This window comes from Belonocnema kinseyi, chromosome 5 (genome assembly GCF_010883055.1).
Source record: "Belonocnema kinseyi isolate 2016_QV_RU_SX_M_011 chromosome 5, B_treatae_v1, whole genome shotgun sequence".
NCBI lineage: Eukaryota > Metazoa > Arthropoda > Insecta > Hymenoptera > Cynipidae > Belonocnema > Belonocnema kinseyi.
The window spans coordinates 43676599-43691461 of NC_046661.1; the positions used below are offsets into that span (position 1 = coordinate 43676599).

Genomic DNA, 14863 nt, shown 5'->3' on the forward strand with positions numbered 1-14863 from the left:
AGCCTTGGAGGAGATTATGTTGAGAAATAAAAAAAAAAATTCTTAAAAACGTTGTTTTTCTTGGTCAGGCCGGAAACTTATCAATCCACCCTCGTATAAAATGATGTCAGCTTGATTTTGGTCACCAATTTTTTGTCTTTTCGGCGACAAAAAATGTATTCAAAGCAGCAGAAATGACCCTCAATTTTCACGTCGACTTTGAAGTCCTCCACAGTTTCACAAATTGACCAAACATGTCAAGTAATAATTTAAATCTTTAGTATTCATCAAATTCATATAATTTATTCCGAAAGATAAATGCTTTCAGCGATTGGAACAGGGAGCAACATTTTTTAAACATATAATGATTGTTCAAACAATTTAAAATGTTTGGAAATAAAATAATATATTTTCATAATTTTGGAAAGAAAAAATGGTTCAAATAAAAAAAGGTGTTTAAAAAATTACTAAATAAGTTAAGTGAGAAATTCTATTCTTGGACATTTTTCATAATCAATCGCATCAATCAGAAAAAAATTAAAAGTTGCAGATTTAAACAATATAAACTTTGAAGGCTGAATGATGCTGAATGTCCTCTGTTATTTAAAATAATAATTGAATTAATGTAAAACAAATTGCCATTTGTTAAGTACTTGTTTCAAAGTACTCGCGAATTTTTTCACATTTCTGGTAATAATTTGTAAATCTGTGCTGGACTGCAAAGTTGACGTAGTGAAAATTGAGGGTCATTTTTCCTGTCTTTTTTCACAAATTTTCTGTTAAGGAGAAGATACAGTATGTTGCATTACAAAGGATGAAACACAGCGACTGCAACGATTGAGAAGTTTGCTGCCCGAGTGAAGCGAGGGCTGTCTTCACACGAGTGGTGATCGTTGTGTTACATTCCCAGTAATGCATATTATTTTTCATAGCAAATCTATTAAAAATTCGATTTGAGGTACCTGTAGAGCAGGCTGAAACACAGTGTTTTCATCCCTACAGTTGAAAGATTTTTTTAGCTCTAGAGTAGATACGTAGGTAGGTAGGGTCTACAGGTACCTCAACTCGAATTTTCAATAGATTTGCTATGAAAAATAATATGCGTTACTACGAATGTAACACAAGGATCGCAACTCGTGTGAAGGCAGCCCTCGCTTCGCACTGGCAGAACTATGCACGTGCTCAGGTGAGACAGTGAGATATGCACAATTGAAAGTGTCCCAACTATGCACAATGAAATATTGACGTGCAAAGATGGTACGCTAGCCTGGACACACTTCACGTGATCAGATAGAAGACTCCCAGATTTTCACGTCAAAACGTAAACGTGCACAGATGACCTGTGGACAGTTGTACCAGTAGCCACCGAGGTGCACAGATAGTCTCGTGCACTGTATCTCCGTGCACAGTGGCGCCCTTCATAGTTCGCAGCAGTAGTTCCAGAGTAGTTCCATAGTGCAGAAATAGAAACAGAACTTTCGTCAAAGCAACTTAATTTAGTTCTAGAAGATGTTGAAACTTTGGTTATTGCAATTGGAGTTGTAGTTGTTGGAGGAATTGTGCTTGTTGAAGTTGGATTTGCATTCTAAAAAAATCAATCATTTTACTACCGAGCACATTTCTATATCCATTTTATAAGTTCTATATTCCGGTATATATTGAGATTTCAGTCATATCTGCTAGGCTGTCTAAGCTAGTCGAATTTTAAGTCATAATTGATCAGATCAACTCCCTAAAATGTGCTTTGGAACGTTTTTTTAGGTTTGCAGAAGAAAAATACTCAAGTTTACATATTATGTTGTTACTATTGTTATTTAGTTTAGTATATTATTACACTGTTCAAAAATTATTAGAATTTCGATCTGAAATATGCAGAATAAGTGTTCTTTTCTTGCGGAAGGAGCGGCAATAAAATAGCACTTTATAGTAGCGCGACGAGCGGCACGTTCAGTGACACAAAGGAGGAGAAAGTGAAAGAAAAATGAAAGAAAAAAGAGAAAAGAATTTTTTTTAGAATTACGCTAAACTACGAAGTGGATTTTGGACTTATAACTTAGGTCTACGTAGTAAAATTAAGCGCCATTTTACAAAAAAGAGTGCTTATTCTGCCTACTTCAGATAAAGTATCGTATGCACAACGGTACACTACCTAGGTAAATAATCTATTATTCTACTGTTCGACTAGTCTATGCTCGGGCCTTTGGCCCGAGCCTTTCCTGAGTTCTGAAAATATTGCGAGATCTATGAGGACGGCTCTCCTCCATGGAATGTACTATATTTTGTTGTTGGAGACGCGCAAAATGGAAATCGTGTTCTGCTGGTAGGGGATTAGACGTAGCTCTCTTTTCAATTCGGCGAATCTAGCGCATGTGAATGCACTAATAAGGAAATGTGGCACTTACCCATTATGACATTTCATTATACTTACATTTTTGAACATTTTAGATGATTTTTGGTTCGCAAAAACAACCTGAAAACCTAATTTATTGTAATTTAAGCATTAGTGACCATGTGAAGCTGTTCGCCTGGGGTAATTGCTAGAGAGATGTGCCGGGCCAAGTATGGGTGGAGGATATGCAAATATTAAAAGCCAATAAAGGCTGCCAGTACTGGCTGACGATTAGGCCGATTTAAATAAAACATGGTTTACCGTGGGCAAAATGAGACTTGGCCCAGTAATGAGCCGTAACTGGGTCAGACTTTGGCTGATTCTCGTGAAACATGGTTTCCCGTACTAAAAGTGACACTTGACGAAAAAAAGTGCCAATACTGGGCCAAGCATCAGTGGAGGATCGGCAAATATAAATGATCAATATAGGCTGTCAGCACTGGCTCAACACTGGGCCAATTAAAATGTCGATATTAGCTCAATATCTTTAGCCGACCTTTGGCTGCCAGAATTGGACCAACACTGGGCTGTGTATTTGGCTCCGACAATTCGCACTTGGGTTCTTTCATCATTATGATCCAAGATACAATAGGTGATTCTGCTCAGCAGAATCACCTTTTCCTACTTGAATCTACTTTATATCAGCATACACGAAATCTCCTAGTGAGATACAATTGTTTCTTATTAATTTTTGTCATATAGAGTGGGTCATTGCCCTTTAAAAGAAAATTAGACTATCAATTAATTTGCTTTTACTTCCATTTGGAACACTGGGTTTAAGTCATGTTTACACATAATCAATTTTTCAGTCTTTCAGAATAATGAAATAAATGAATTTTCTGTCTTATTGAGCCCTGCTTATGTTGAGAAAAAGAACATAAAGGCAAATAAAGATTGAAATTCATTCATGGATATTTAAATCCGTTTCATGAATGAGTTTGAATGGAGGTATTTTCCTACTGCGAATTCTCGAATAATTTCTTGGAATTGAGCAAGAAATACACAAAACTATACCGCTGCTACGTCATGCGTCTTATCACCGTTGGCGAACGTACGACAAAAGAAAAACGATAAAACGATGTATGTCTCAGAACCGGCTGGACAGGAAATACATTTTAATATGATTAAAGATAACCCATAGATAACCATTCGATAGTGCAAAAATGGAAAAAATACTTTCGTCAAAGCAACTTACTTCAATTCTAGGAGATGTTGAAACTTCAGTTATTGAAATTGGAGTTGTTGCAGGAATTTTGCTTACTGAAGTTGGAGTTGCATTCTAAAAAAAAACAATTATTATATTACCGTGCAGATTTCTATGATTACCTTATAGGTTATAAATTCCGCTATATACTCAGATGCCTGTCACTCCTGCTAGAGAGTCCAAGCTTGTTGAATTTTAAGTCAAAATTGATAAGGTCATCTCCCTAAAATGCGCTTTGGAACATACCTTCATGTTGGCGAAGGAAAAGTATTCTAGAGTGCATCAATAATATTCATATTATTATCGTTATTCTTTTTATTTAGTTTAGTATATTATTACACTGTTCAAAATAAAACACCATACCTAGCGCATGTAAATGTACTAATAAGGAAATGTGGCACTTATTCATTCCGAAATTTTATAATACCTACAATTTTGAACATTTTGGATGACTTTTATATCGAAAAAATATCCTTAAACAAACGAATAAAGCAGTGCTGTCGTAGCTATCACTTCACATATCATTAGATTTCACAATTTTGTATTCTTCGCTGTGTGACCGCACGTATGCCTCCATTTTGTTTCTAATGTACAATGTTAGACCTGCTAACCTAACACCACTGTTGTACTGAAATAACAATAAATAACAAGACAAATGAAATAAGAAGCTACTTCTTATCTGCAGTATTTTGAAAAAAATTATCTTATATATAGTAGAAGAAAACTTCCCACTATTAAAAGATGGAATTAAAGGATAGTTATTCTTCCACAAATTCCTTAGATATACTATAATAAACGCTGGAAAATTATCAACCTAAGATCAACTATTAATAGAGTCTTAGTAACTTTTTATTCCCCCAATATGGATAGTCCCTAAGAAAGGAGGAAAGCTTACAATGGTAGTAGATTACTGTCAGATTAAAAGAGACACCGATTAAGATGCATACCGCCTTCCGGTAATGGTCGATATCCTCGACCAGTTAGGAAATGCAAAGTAATTTTCAGCCTTCGACCTTAGTGTAGAATTCCACGAAATACCCATGAAGAAACAGTGCGAAAAATATGCTGCACTTTCTATTATAGCACGGAATTTTGAACATAATATTATGCCATTTTGTCTAGAAAACGCACACGCTACCTTCCAACTCATGATAGACAATGCTTTCAGAGGACTAATCGGGAGAGAAAGCGTTATTTACATTAATGATATTGTGATATTTTGAAAAACATTATAAGAAAAACAAAAATCTAGTGACACATCTAGGAAGAATACAAAAATCAAGCCAAACGCTATTAAGATCAACGCATGGAAACTCTCGTCCTTTAAGCTTCAAAGCTCGAAGGCGACTTCCGAATGCTTTTTCTCGAAGCTAAGACCTCCCTTCACCTTTTCTTTCAGTCGCAGCGTGATGCGCCGTGCAGTCGCGTCAAAAAATAATTGTTCGCATTAATTATGGAACGCACCCTGTATATACTGAGCCTCCAAGGTAGATTAACCCGCAACACCGTGTTAATCCAGATGACTAACGAGACAACTAGTTTATCATTAGAAGGGTTGCTCGATTACTAAATCTATATTTTTGGAGCACCCAAAACAATCTTAATAGACCAGGGTCAAAACTTTTTATCAGAAATAATGCAACACTTTGAAGAAGTAGTACAAATCAGCCATGTGAAAACTACAGCTTTTCATCCACAGTCCAACGGACACATCGAAAGGATGCATTCCACCCTAGGGATCCTAATCACAAAAAGCATATCAGAAAGAAACAACGAATGGCAGAACTATTTGAAATTTATTAACTTTGCAATAAACACGATGAAGAATCCAATACAAGTTTTTCACCCGTTGAACTTATATTTGGAAGAGAAGTTAACATACCATCGTTGGTAGCGTCTTTGCTAACGCTGAAGTATCCGGAACTAGTAAGAAAGTGTAAAAGGGAACAAGAAGAAAACCTACGAAAAAGCCAGAGAAAGAATAGAGATAGAAACAGAAAAAAAGACTCGACGAAAATATCACTCACAAATACCTCATGTACCAACCAGGAGACACAGTAAAAATTATTAACAATACTTAGTTTAACAAACTAGTACCCTCTTTCAAAGGCCCTTCTGAAGTTAATGACTACTTAAATATCAAAAATTTACGAATGAGAAATAAAGACAAAATTATCCGAATTCATATGAATTAGTCAACGACATATTTCGCAGACGATAATGACACGCTTCTGGGCCTTCCTCCTAACTCTAGTACCGTTCATCAGTGCTAACCACACCCTCAAAATAATTATTAAGCAAACAACGTCAGAAAAAAGGATTAGTAAATTTTGTGGGTCATATATCCAAAAATGTGTTCAGAACATTGAGCGAATCCGATATGAAACAAATTGACAACGAAATCGACACAATTTATAGAGATAACAAAAACACAGCTAGCATCCTGTCAAATCACACAAAAATACTAAGATTAATCTTAGACTACTCGTCAACGGACCATAAATGGCTAGCTGCTAATCAGATTGCCGAAAGACCATTTGTAAAAAACATCACTTAGGAACTGAATATTGCAATAAAGGATCGTTTTGTCAACTACAAATTAGTATTAGCAGCCTTACTATTAGATGACACAAACGAGGATATAGAAACATAGATCAACGTCATAAACGACGAAAAGCACGGGAAAGTATATCCCCAAATTTTATCACCTAAGATACTGAAAGAAACAATTAGAGAATTCGAAACAATTCAGCGACGCGCTACCATTTTGACAATCAAAAAGATAACTACCAGAATATTATAGACATGAGTACCCTCTTCATAGCATTAATCCAATGATTATTTACATATATACTAGAGATACCAGTAACTGAGAAAGAAGAAGGATCCTTTCAAAGAATAGTCCCTATCCCGATACAAATAAATAACGTCCACATATCAATAGTCACTTCACGAGGAAATTTTCATACCTATAATAAATGGTTATATTAGAGTTCCCTCCAAACCATTAGACTTAGATATAAGTTGCGAAGATTCAGTCAGATCAAATAAATATGTGAATCCCAAAAAATAACAGAATCTTGATGAAAAATGTAAAGCAGTTATGATACTCCTGAATTAGAAAAATTATTTTAAACTCATATGACGCATAGTTCAAAAATCAAAAAATGAAAAAGATAACTACCAGAACATTATAGACATTAGTACCCTCTTCGTATCATTAATCCAAGGATTATTTACATATATACTGAAGATACCGATAATTGAGAAAGAAGAAGGATCCTTTCAAAGAATAGTCCCTATCCCGATACAAATAAATAACTTCCACATATCAATAATCCCTTCACGAGGAAACTTTCATACCTATAATAAATGGTTATATTATAGTTCCCTCCAAGCCATTAGACTTAAGACATAAGTTGCGAAGATTCAGTCAAAAAAAAAAAAAAAATTGTGAATCCCAAAAGATAATAGGATTTTGATGAAAAATGTAAAGCAGTTATGATACTCTAGAATTAGAAAAATGCTTTGAAACTCATATGACGAAAATTTAAAAAAAAAAAAAAAAATGTAAAGAACAAAAGAACCAAACGTAGTGACTAAGTTCAATATAAAAAGGGATTGTTACGAGGTGACAATTACCCACACTCTACAACTAATTAGCATATATAAAGCACCGCCCCTCTGAGGAGCTCTATTATGTCCCTTTACTCATAAACACAAATAAAGCGCTCGAAGCGAATGAAAAATTATGGATTTTATATAGTTTAAATTGTTTTTTTTCTTCAAAAACTTATCACACATTTAAAGAAATGAGAAAAATAGTATGGTAAAAGAAAGGTTAAATTAAAAACTTTCTGCTTCATAGAGATTTTTGTACAGAACAAAATAATTTTTTTGTGTTTAAGATTATTATAGAATTTTCTTAGTTGACCTTCCTTTACCACTTCTCATTTTTTTATTGTTTTTAAACGCTTTCAATAATTAAAGACCACAAGTTCTGAGCCCCTTTTGAAATATGTAAGTGAAATTCAGTTATTTGTTTCACGTACATAAAATTTGTTTTCAAGTGTCTCCAACTTTTTTTATTGGCCTCAATACTACGCATTAATTACCAAAAATATGTTTTCCTTAAAGAAACAGTGAGTTCAGCAACATTTATTTTGAAGTAGATTAAAGCGTACCCTTATGGTCCATTTTCGGTGTAAATTGGCGTCTGTGCAATTCAAGGGTTCTTTTAATTGCTAAATTGATAGGAATAATAGGGCAAAAATTATACAGCATTATTGAACCTTATACTTTATAGATAAACGGTACTCTCACAGAGACAAAATTATGTTGAAGAAATTATTGCACATTATTGCAATTATGGCCATACCAAAGTAGTAAATTTCACCCCGGTTTACAGCGTACTAGATTTTCAGTGACTGCCCCACATAATACAGACTTCTTGTCTACATTGATATAAAGCCCTTGCGACTACTAAGTGATACATTTCTTGAATATTGATGGTGGTGACTTTTAATGACTTTCTCTTATATCCAACACTTTGTGGAAAAGTCCCTGGATTTTTAATAAACTATTTTTTCGGTGTGCTGCCCGACTTTAGTTTTTTTATTTAAAAAAACCCTCTGTGGTTTTCCTTATTAAAAATATCGATTTTATCGCTTGAATCTTAATGGGGTAAGAAACAAGCCTCTTCGAAAATTTTAACGGTGTTCCTCGTAGGGTACACTTCCTGCATCCCGCAGTTTTCATTGGAAGAAAATGTAGATTAATTTACTTCTATGTTTAAGAGATGTTGAAATGAATTTAAAATAATGAAAATACGCTTCCTAGTAGGGCCCATTTTCTTAATTTATTTTGAAGTGATTTCTGACCTTCTATATACGTCAAATCGTGAATATGTCAAGTTCATGGGTACATCCTTTTATTTTCAGTAGATTTGATCTACAAAATATGACGCATCTGGCGGAATATAATTAAGAGTTTTTAAAAAGGATTCGATAACAAAAATACACGAATTTTTCTATTAAAATAGGTGTATCAATTGAAAGTTTGGCAATTTTTTATTAAAAATTGTCTACTAGTGTGATAATTTTCTTTCAATTTTTTAACGCGCAGATTCGTTTGTTTTGGGGTCATTTAATGAATTTGGGGATTATTGGAGTTATCACCCATATATCAGAGGTGAAATTTCTCGTTTACATTTGCTTGAAAAACTTTGTTTGGGGACTATCTGTAACTTTTGATTTTATACATCCCGATAATTTTTATGTTTCGAGGTCAATAAAGGCCTTAAAAGTATTATATTTTCTTTTGTCGAATTTTGGTTTTTTTCTCATTACAATTGAGATTGTCTTGCTTTTAATTTGTGCGTTATAAAAATATTAAGCTAAAATATTTTTTTGACATAAAATCACCTAGCATGAACCTTAAAGGCATATCAAACTTACCCGATTCCAATCATATCAACATTTTTTCTAAATAAATTGACGTCCTTACCCAATCATATTTGAAATTCAAGCTTTATTAAATGCACAAAGGATAATGTTTTCGTTGTGCTAACTTTTATAAATAATATATATATATTGTAATTATAAAAGTTGGGACAATGAAAACATTACCCTCTCTCCCCTGGAGCCATCTATATACCAGATTTTACACTGAAGGAAGGGGTTACCATGGGCAGTCCACATATCCCTGATTGGGATGTAGATGCGAAATGTTTAAGTGAAGTTGAAGCATTTTTTATGTTCTCTTGCTACATCTCTAGAATCGGTAGCGTGCTTATGGCGCTTGCAATGTTTGGGAATAAGGACGACTCTACCATCCTTCCATGCTGATGGCACATGTTTGAGTACAATTCTCGCCAGTACAGTGCCCTTATCAAGGCAAAAAAATTTAAGTGGTAGAGATTGACAGCACCCATGAACAGGTGCTCTCTCTTTGATAACTGAGAATCGAATGAGGGTCAGTAGGCCAATCTGTTGTAAACACTATATAAATATCTGTCACAATCACATCAGAAATAGAGAAAGTAAAAGAAAAACAGAATTCATGAAACAGCTACGTTATATTTAATTAATAATATTAGCATAAATTTTGTTTAACCCATCCAAATCGATTTTTAAATTAGTAGATAAGTTTTTTTTTGGTTTTTAATATAAAGCATTTCCATGAATTCCGTCTTTCTCTCATTACTTTCACTGTGCAAAATTTAAACATTATCCCAGTCAAACTCGTGGTCAACATCAACACATGCCTTTGTATGTATTGCAAGAACACTTTTACAACAACGTCCTAAACGAACATCACTTTTGTGCTTCTCTATCCTAGTATTAGGAAGTCTGCCAGTTTATCCCACGTAATTCATCTGACAGATCCTGCGAGTGATCTTATAGACAACACCACCCTTTTCAAAATTATCCAAAGGATCTTTGCAAAAATTTATCACCGAATCCATTTTAAATGGAATGCGAAAAATAGTATAAATTTTAAATTTTAAATTTTTTTAACGAAAGTTTAATAGTTTTAGAAATTTGACCAAAAACTGGAAGAACAAAAGTATTAAACGAACTATATTCCTTTAACTTCTGATTATCCACAAGCAAATTATTAATCTCTTTGTTTTTGATTTGTTGAACTTAATTTCAATATGTTTCTCAATTAACTTTTTTGGATAATGATTCAGGAAAGGATATCCTAACAATATTCAAATTTCTTGTGTGACATGAATGATGGGACAAACCTAGAGCTGTGTCAACTAAGTTTTTAATTACTGCAATTTTGTTTTGAAAGGGATGAGCAGAAAGGAAATTTAAAATTCTACCTGAATATGTACTTTGTCTGTACCAATTGGTAATAATATTACCATTCCAACCCTTAATTACTTCTATGTCCAAAAAACTGATTTTATAACCCTGTTCTATTTCATGAGTAAAGTGAAGTTTTGGATGAAAACTGTTAAAAGTATCAATGACAATCTGTAACTTTTCCAGAGGAACACATAATAAAGTATCGTCGACAAACCGAAAATAAAAAGGCAAAACAAAATCTAATTTCCCAAAAAAAACCTCCAAATCTTCCACCACAAGTTCTTCCAAAATCGGAGAAATGACTGAACCTATGGGAATACCAGACTTCTGTCTATAGAAAGATCCATAAAATTTAAAATAAGTTGAATCCATAATAAAAACTATCCCTTCAGTAAAATCTATTTGACACAAACGAGTACGGGTTTTTACATTAGTCCATCTATTTAAAATTGCCTTTTTAACTAATTCAAGGGGTATACTCGAAAACATTGCAATAATATCCAAAGAAATCATTTTATTGTCATCCGGAACCCTTTTTTGAATGATACTTTTTTCAAATTCCCAGCTATTTTTGACATTATATTTAGAAGTTGTGATAGAGTCCTTGCGAATCAAATTAAAATTTTCTTTTTAAAAATTTGGTGAGAGTATTAATAGTTGAAATAATTATTCTTAAGGGATAGCCATCTTTGCGAATCTTTCTCAACCCATAACATCTTGCAAGAACTGTGTCTTCAGCGTTAATATCAGTCCATCGTATATCCTTTCCCAGAAGTCCTTTTCTCCAATTGCCAAGCATCTTAAAAGTGTCTCTTTTTAATTTTTTTAATGGATTTTCATGGAATAATTCAAAATTATTATTATCAGAAAGCAAATTCTCCATATTCCTGATGTAATTCGATTTTTTCATGCAAACAGTAATACTGCCTTCACCAGCATCCATGCAAATCATATCAGGGTTGTTTCTAAGAAACTCTTTCGTCATCGTGAAACCTTTAGAAATTATACTATCAATATAACTGATATGCAAACTATTTTTCTCAACAAAGCTCTTTGACAAGTGTAAAGACTTTTTTCGGAAATCCTGCGGATCCAAAATAGGAATTTTGTGTATATTTGATTCAACATCTTTTACTATTTCCATCATTTTTCTTGACTTAGTTTTTATCACACGGTTACTAAAACCTTGACCTAATCTGAGAATATCAGTGACTGAATCAGGAATTTGAATATCTATCCAATTAACAAACCTTTACCTCCTTCTTCAAAAATCCTATGTAAATTTAAATTTTGTTCTTGAATACTAGTTTGCTGATGAATTAAATTTGAAAGATTGTTATCATGTTTTACATCGCTGCTTAAAAATCTTTGATTGAGGAGAATCTGATGCTTTAAAAGATTAATAATTTCATCTTGTTGCAAACAAACTTCTAATTCACTTCTTATTCTTGAAATTCTTGACTTTAAAAAATTAACATGATTTGAAACATCTTTGATAAATAAATTTAATACTGAAAATTTAAAATTGTTTAAAGTGTGTTCAAATTTTCTTTTAAAAAAATTACTGTGAAAAGAAAAATATCGAAATTTGTTATCCAGAAAAAAATTTTTGATAGTATAAACATCGCTTCTTCTACATTCAATCAAAAATCTTTCTTGGAGAATACTGCCCCTTAATTTCTTATTGATATCACACCATAATTACACCTTTCTAATCACCTCAGGACCATGTTTAACTCTTATCTGATTAAAAAAAATAATATCATAGAAATGGCTTCCAGTCCAAGTCAGCTAAATCAAAATTTCCGAAATTTAAATTAGACCAAAATCCAAATTAAAAATCCCATTTAACGTCCAATAATCAAATTGATGCAAAATCCTGTTAAACAAAACAATAATCGAACAACCAAATTTGGACCACAACGAATAAACGAAAACCAAAAATCCTATTGTAATCTGAAAAAAATAAAATAAAATTTTCGGAAAAAAATAAAAAAGAGGAAAGAAAAATGAGAAGGCAGCCAACCACATCCCCTTCCTTCTCTTTTTCTTTCTTTCGTCTTTTTATTTTCATTACCATTGAATTACAATAAAATAAAAATAAATAACATAAATAAATAAATTTGCATTACCCACGTTTCGGTAATATAAACACGAAAGCAAGAAAAAGAGAAGAAAGGGGATGTAGTTGGCTGCCTTCTCATTTTTCTTTCCTCTTTTTTATTTTTTTCCGAAAATTTTATTCTTTTTCTGTTTTTTTTCCAGATTACAATAGGAATTTTGGTTCTCGTTTATTCGTCGTGGTGCAAATTTGGTCGTTTGATTCTTGTTTTGTTTAACAAAATTTTGCATCAATTTGATAATTGGACGTTAAATGGGATTTTTAATTTGGATTCTGGTCTAATTTAAATTTCGTAAATTTAGATTTAGCTGACTTGGACTGGAGGTCATTTCTATGATATTATGTTTTTTTAATCAGATAAGAGTTAAACATGGTCCTGAGGTATTCAGAAAGGTGCAATTATGGTGTGATATCAATAAAAAATTAAGAGGCAGTATTCTTCAAAAAAGATTTTTGATTGAATGTAGTAGAAAAGATGTTTGACCTAAAAAAAAATTTTTCCTGGATAACATTTTTTAAAGTCAAGGATTTCAAGAATAAGAAATGAATTAGAAGTTTGTTTGCAACAAGATGAAATTATTAATCTTTTAAAACATCAGATTCACCTCAATCAAAGATTCTTAAGCAGGGATGTAAAACATGATAACAAACTTTCAAATTTAATTCATCAGCAAACTAGTGTTCAAGAACAAAATTTAAATTTACATAGAATTTTCGAAGAAGGAGGCAAAGATCCTTGGTTTGTTAATTTGATGATTTCCTGATTAATTTCCTGATTAATTTCCTGATTCAGTCACAGATATTCTCAGATTAGGTGAAGGTTTTAGTAACCGTGTGATAAAAACTAAGGAAAAACAAATGATGGAAATAGTAAAAGATGTTGAATCAAATATACAAAAATTTCCTAGTTTGGATCAGCAGGATTTCCGAAACAAGGTTTTACACTTGTCAAAGAACTTTGTTAAGAAACATAGTTTGCATATCAGTTATATTGATCGCAAAATTTCTAAAGGTTTCATGATGACGAAAGAGTTTCTTAGAAACAAACCTGATATGGTTTACATGAATGCTGATAAAGGCAGTATTACTGTTTGCATGATATGAACACTGAAGACACAGTTCTTGCAGGATGTTATGGGTTGAGAAAGAATCACAAAGATGGCTATCCCTTAATAATAGTTATTTCAACTATTAATACTCCCACCAAATTTTTAGAACAAAATTTTAATTTGATTCGCAAGGACTCTATCACAACTTCTAGATATAATGTCAAAAATAGCTGGGAATTTCAAAAAAGTATCATTCAAAAAAAGGTTCCGGATGACCATGTAATGATTTCTTTGGATGTTATTGCAATGTTTCCGAGTATACTCCTTGAAGTAGTTAAAAAGGCAATTTTAAATAGATGGACTAATATAAAAACCCGTACTCGTTTATGTCAAAAAGTTGCATGTCTTTCTAATTTTAAGAATTATTCGTTAAAAAACGGTGAAATTAATCATTCATCTTAAATTTCAACCAGTCACCATCTTGGATATTTTTAAAAATTTTAACTTTCACAGACTCTTTCATACTTTTCGTAAAAAATTGCTCATATATTTAAGTTTAAAGGCTTCTATTGTAACATATTCAAATTGATCATTTTTCCTGAATTCGAACCACCATATTGACATAGTATTATAACGGCCTCAATGGAAGTAACGACTGATGTAAAGTTTGGTGATTATCAATAAAGAAATCACTATTTAAAAGACTTCTGTTAACAAATTATTAATTTATTTTAAATTCGAACTTGCTGCCACCTCGTATTTCTAAATTTTTAGTAATTATTGACTACTGCATAGTTTCTGCAAATGAAATTGCCTATCTTGTCAAGTTTAAGGGATTTTCCTTGAAAAATGAGAAAATGAATAATTTTTAGTAATATAAACCACCGTGTTGGATTAAAATTTTTTTTAATTTTTGAGATTACCTCAGCTTATAGAAGAATTCGACGATATCTGAGGAAGTTATGTGGATTTTTAATGTTTTCCCATTTTTCCCTATGTTAATCATAGGGAAAACTCGAAGCCGTGCGTGCGATGAGTAATTCTCTGAGAAACAAATGTGCACAAAGTATTCTTACAACTAGATTGCCTCGGTAGGTTTGGGCGTTCGATCACTAGGCTTTCGTCTTCTCAGAAGAGGCTAGTTACATCGCAGGATACAGGTTTCCTGTCCCAGGGGAAGACCTGACAGGGATCCCTCGCCCACTGTACAAACTAAAAACTACATATTCCTAAAACTAAGGTTGTAGTGTGATAACTAATGTTATTTTTATTATAACAGATTTAAAAAGAACGGAGAAGTAA

At 32.6% G+C, this 14863-nt stretch overlaps 1 protein-coding gene across 2 annotated transcripts in view; it reads right to left on the minus strand.

The window, feature by feature from the left end:
• LOC117173040 (mucin-2-like) overlaps positions 1-14863 on the minus strand; it is a 96377-nt gene that overhangs the window by 49268 nt on the left and 32246 nt on the right. Inside the window, exon 3 of one of the 2 annotated variants that reach the window (XM_033361405.1) lies at positions 3564-3647. The exons of the other annotated variant lie outside the window; for it this stretch is intronic. Within the exon in view, the coding sequence (XP_033217296.1) occupies positions 3564-3647 (84 nt within the window). The remainder of the gene's footprint in view (positions 1-3563; positions 3648-14863) is intronic. 2 annotated transcript variants of the gene reach the window in all.